Source organism: Chiloscyllium plagiosum, chromosome 41, assembly GCF_004010195.1.
Source record: "Chiloscyllium plagiosum isolate BGI_BamShark_2017 chromosome 41, ASM401019v2, whole genome shotgun sequence".
Lineage (NCBI taxonomy): Eukaryota > Metazoa > Chordata > Chondrichthyes > Orectolobiformes > Hemiscylliidae > Chiloscyllium > Chiloscyllium plagiosum.
Window position 1 is genome coordinate 13,383,796 of NC_057750.1, and position 5,303 is coordinate 13,389,098.

The 5,303-nt window shown below is 53.7% G+C and overlaps 1 protein-coding gene across 1 annotated transcript in view; it reads right to left on the bottom strand.

The window, feature by feature from the left end:
• LOC122542708 (sprouty-related, EVH1 domain-containing protein 1-like) overlaps positions 1 to 5,303 on the bottom strand; it is a 28,375-nt gene that overhangs the window by 8,191 nt on the left and 14,881 nt on the right. The window contains exons 4-5 of the mRNA XM_043680688.1: positions 3,925 to 4,093; positions 1,139 to 1,203 (exon numbers count right to left, since the gene is read on the bottom strand). Of these exons, the coding sequence (XP_043536623.1) occupies positions 1,139 to 1,203; positions 3,925 to 4,093 (234 nt within the window). The remainder of the gene's footprint in view (positions 1 to 1,138; positions 1,204 to 3,924; positions 4,094 to 5,303) is intronic.

Below are 5,303 nucleotides of genomic sequence, written 5' to 3' on the forward strand. Positions count from 1 at the left end.
CCTACACATCTGACCCAGCTCCCTACACCTCGGTCCCAGCTCCCTACACCTGTGACCCAGCTCCCTACACCTCAGGCCCAGCTCCCTACACATCTGAACCAGCTCCCTACACCTTGGGCCCAGCTCCCTACACATCTGACCCAGCTCCCTACACCTCGGTCCCAGCTCCCTACACCTGTGACCCAGCTCCCTACACCTGCGATCCAGCTCCCTACACTCAGGCCCAGCTCCCTACACCACTGACCCAGCTCCCTACACCTCGGGCCCAGCTCCCTACACCTCTGACCCAGCTCCCTACACCTCTGACCCATCTCCCTACACCTCGGGCCCAGCTCCTTACACCTCGGGCCCAGCTCCCTACACCACTGACCCAGCTTCCTACACCTCGGGCCCAGCTCCTTACACCTCGGGCCCAGCTCCCTACACCTGTGACCCAGCTCCCTACACCTCGGGCCAAGCTCCCTACACCTCAGGCTCAGCTCCCTACAACTCTGACCCAGCCCCTTACACCTCGTGCCCAGCTCCCTACACCTCTGACCCTGCTGCCTACACCTCAGGCCCAGCTCCCTTCATCTCGGGCCCAGATCCCTACACCTCGGGCCCAGATCCCTACACCTCGGGCCCAGATCCCTTCACCTCGGGCCCAGCTCCCTTCACCTGGGACCAGCACCCTACACCTCGGGCTCAACACCCTACACCTCTGACCCAGCTCCCTACGCCTCGGGCCCAGCTCCCTACGCCTCGGGCCCAGCTCCCTACGCCTCGGGTCCAGCTCCCTATGCCTCAGGCCCAACACCCTACACCTCTGACCCAGCTCCCTACACCTCTGACCCAGCTCCCTACGCCTCAGGCCCAGATCCCTATGCCTCGGGCCCAGCTGCCTACACATCAGGCCCAGCAACCTACACCATGGGCCCTGCTCCCTTCACCTCGGGCCCAGGTCCCCACCGCACTCCATACTGCAAATCCAGTACCTTATGCTGTTGGTCGTGATAATGGACACCCAGGAGTGAGTTACGAAGTGGAATCTCAGCCAGCAGTTTGGACACAGTTTCGTTGTGGGGAAAACATGTGAAGTACAGTTTGGAGCCTGTCTGAGGGGTTCGGGTGAAGGGGATTTACGTGGTTAGCTACCCACTGTCACTGAGCACCAGAGCTCCCAGCTGAAGGTGGGCTGTGACTGAGCCCAGGAAATGCCAGCATCTTCAGAAAAGACAGGGAGGGAATCACATCCCTAACAGAATATCGAAGAACACTAAGGAGCTGGGGTCCAGCTGGTGGGAGGTATTGATCATCAGAATGTAATATAGTGCATTGAGACTCCCAGACAGAGTAAAGAGAAATATCCATCACTTGCCATGGTCGAGATGTGGGAGTCCAGTACAAACTTCACACAGAAGCTCAGATCTCAAAATCTGAAGAGGACACAAAGCTGGGAGGGTAAGGGGGAGGAGAACTGCGGGGAGGATGCAGAGATGTTGCAGTGTGATTCGGACAGGCAAATGCATGGCAGGTGCAGTACAATGAAGGTAAAGGTGAGATTAGCAAAAATAGGAAGGCAGATTTTTATCTGAGTGGCTGTAACTGAGACGGGGGGAATGGTTGACGAGACTTGGGACCCCTCGTGCATTAGTTGCTGAAAGTAATAGTTAAGATCCTGAGGAAACAGAGAGTTCAAAACCCAATACATGGTAGAAATCTCTGGTGAGAAAGCTTGTCTCATGGTCATTGTTACACAGGCCCACCAAGTGCGTGCAGGTGCAGCAGGCGGTAGAGAAGGCACACGGTATGTTGGCCTACTTAGCGAGAGGATCTGAGTCCAGGAGCAGGGATGTCTCACTGCAATTACACAGGGCCTTGGTGAGGCCACACCTGGAGTACTGTGTGCAGTTCTGGTCTCCTCATCTAAGGAAGGATGTTCCTGCTGTGGAGAGAATACGTGAATGTTTACCAGACCGAATCCTGGGATGGCAGCGCTGACGTGTGAGGAGAGGTTGAGTTGGTTGGGATTGTACTCACTGGAGCTTGGAAGGATGAGGGGGATTCTCAGAGAAACCTATAAAATTCTAACAGGGGCTACACAGGACAGATACTGGAAGGATGTTCCCGATGGTGGGGGGAGTCTGGAACCAGGGGTCATAGTTTAAGGACAAGGGGTAAACCTTTTAGGACTGAGATGAGGAGAAATGTCTTCACCCAGAGAGTGGGGAGCCTGTGGGATTCACTACCACAGACAGTGGTTGAGGCCAAATCATTGTGTTTTCAATAAGGAGATAGATATAGCTGTAGTGGCTAATGGGATGAAGGGATGTGGGGGGAGGGCGGGAATTAAGGTATTGAGGTCGATGACTGGCCATGATCATATTGAATGGCGGAACAGGCCTGTGGGGCTGAATGGCCTACTCCCGCTCCTATGTTTCTATGTCTATATTTCTATACGTTTCTGACACAAGGCCCTGTGATGGGGATTCAAATGCATTCACAGGGGGCTGTGGCTGTTAGATGATCAATCACATGATGTATTCAAATATTCTAGCATTGGATCATTAAGTTCAAGAAGGAAGCCCTTTGGACCTGAGCTTTTCGAGTAGGAGGCCAAACTTCAGCATGAGGCATTAATATTTGGATCCCACTGGGCGGCCCACATTATGGCTTTGCGCCCTAAATTCCAAGTGGCCTACACCACGTTGTAGATTGGGTTTTCCAATCCCCCACACCTCTCCCACCTTGTTCAAGAAGCCCATACACCAGCACTTGAACCTCAGATCTGACTAACCCTACACTTAACACAAAATCCCAACACTAGGCCAGGAACGAGGGGCTTAACAGTATTTTTCTATTCATTTGTGGGGTGTGGGTGTCGCTGGCTGGGCCCAGCATTTATTGCCCCATCTTTAGTTACCCCTTGAGAAGGTGGGGGGGTGAGCTACCTTCTTGAACCACTGCAGACCGTGTGCTGTGGGCTGACCCACAATGCCCTGAGGGAGGGAATTCCAGGATTTTGACCCAGTGACAGTGAAGGAACGGCGATATATTTCCAAGTCGGGATGATGAGTGGCTCAGAGGGGAACTTGCAGGGGGTGGTGTTCCCGTGTATCTGCTGCCCTTGTCCTTCTCGATGGAAGTGGTCGTGGAATTGGAAAGGTGCTGCCTGAGGAACATGATGGTGAACATGATGGAGTTTGGTACTTTAGTTGGAGGTCCAACTCCTCCCACTGATCTCTCACATTAAGACTCCAGTATCTGAGCATTGGGTTACTGTTTTATAGTCCCATTCTGCACTGGTACTGGGAGTTGCGTGCACTGGTTTCGGGCTCCAGGAGTCCTGGAGTCAGACAGGATTAGCACTGGAGCACTGGTCCCTTAACTCAAGAGTCTAACACCGAAACACTGAGCCTTTGTCAGTCTCGTGCTGGGCCCTGGGATTCACAGACCAACATCCTAATGTCAATCCTGACTTCGGGAAGGCCTTGGATTGTTCTTGGTACCCTGGCATGACACGGTGGCTCAGTGGTTAGCACTGCTGCCTCACAGTCGCAGGGACCCGGGTTCGATTCCAGCCTCGGGTGCCTGAGTGAAATTTGCACATTGTCTGCGTGGATTTGGGCTGGGTTTCCTCCCACAGTCCAAAGATATGCAGACTAGGGTGGATCGGCCATGGGAAATTGCCCGTAGTGTTCAGGGATGTGCAGGTTAGGTGCATTAGTCAGGGGTGAGTGTGGAGTAATGGGGTATTCTTTGGAGGGTCGGTGTGGACTTGTTGGGCCGAAGGGCTTGTTCCCTCACTGCAGGGATACTATGAAACCCTTTGAGTGTGAGTCTAATGGTCTCCCAGAGAGTGTGCTAAATGCTCTCTCCACTGAGCTGGGCTGTGGATATTTTGATTCGAAGGGTTGGGGTGTGGTTGGGGTAATGGGAAGCTACCTTCCAGCAGTTCCTCGATGGTGCTCTTAATGCTCTTCTCAAAGCTGATGGCATCGGCTGGACTCTGGAAGGTGAGGCCAAACTTCAGGTCGTTGACTTTCCAATGGTGGAAGATGGGATTCACCTTGTTGTAAACCAGGTCTTTCTTTAAGCCACATTCCAGGATGATCTGTAGGGAATGAGGGCAGAATTGGGAAAGAATTCCTATTTTATGTGGCATGTCAAATACACACAACATGTGGAGCATCCATTATTCCACTGTTAGCCAATTCCCTACTGTGCATCCATCACCTTCTCCTTAATCTCTCGCCTGACATAACGGGCAAAAAGGAGAGTCATCGAATCCCCACAGTGCAGATGGAGGCCATTCAGCCCATTGAGTCGGCACCGACCCTCTGAACAGCATCCCACCCAGAACCAACCTATCCCCTTAACCCTGGATTTGCCATGGCTAATCCAACCGAGCCTTCCCATCTTTGAGCCAGAGAAAAGGGAAGGTCAAAGGTCAGAGTTGGATGGCAGGGGCTAGAAGGAAAGAGGGAGGAATGGTGACATCTGAAGGGGAGGAGGCCATTCAGCCCCTCAAGCCTTTCCTAACGGTACAACCAGATCTGGACGGATCTGTATCTGAAAATCCATCTGCTCCTTTAGAATCTTAAACCAGGGGCTGACGACTCAGACCGAAGGCTGAGTGAGCTCAGTTCTGTCGTGTTGGCCCAGGAGATCGATGGGATGTGATTGGGTGACAGAGGGGCTGCTGGTTTTATTCCTCCAACCCAGTTCCCAGCAGGTTGGTGTGGTCGTTTCCACCAGCCCTGGGCCTTTTGTCGTACTGTAGCTGGGGCCTGCCTGATGATCGGTGGGAAAGGGAGGATGACGGAGGAGGCTAAACAGAAGAGGTTCTGAACTCACATGATGTTTCAATCCATAAAGTAAGTTCACCAGTAAGGCATAACTACTCAGGAGGAGCTAGTCCGGTTTAGGAAGCCCGGTCGGCATGGACGTGTTGGGCCGAAGGGCCTGTTTCCGTGCTGTGTGGTTCTCTGGAGCTGTGCGGAAGATGCCAGCTCCCTTCAGGCCATCAAGAAAGAGCTCAACCTCCCTCTGCCCAAAGACTGTGATGGGGGGAGAGGGCAATGCTACCGCAACATTAACCCTTTCCCAGCCGCAGCCAGACACGACTGTTGGCAGCAGGAATTCCTTGGGCTGGAGTGGGCACTGGCTAGCACGGTACGTGGTGAAACCCAGATCACGTGGTACAGCCCGCTGCCCTAACGCCGCAGATGGGAGCTGACCTCCTTCAGGTAGAGCCCAGTCATCGAGGAGCATGTCCCACGACCCCCACCACCCCCTCCCCATCCCCCACCTCTCCCCGTCCC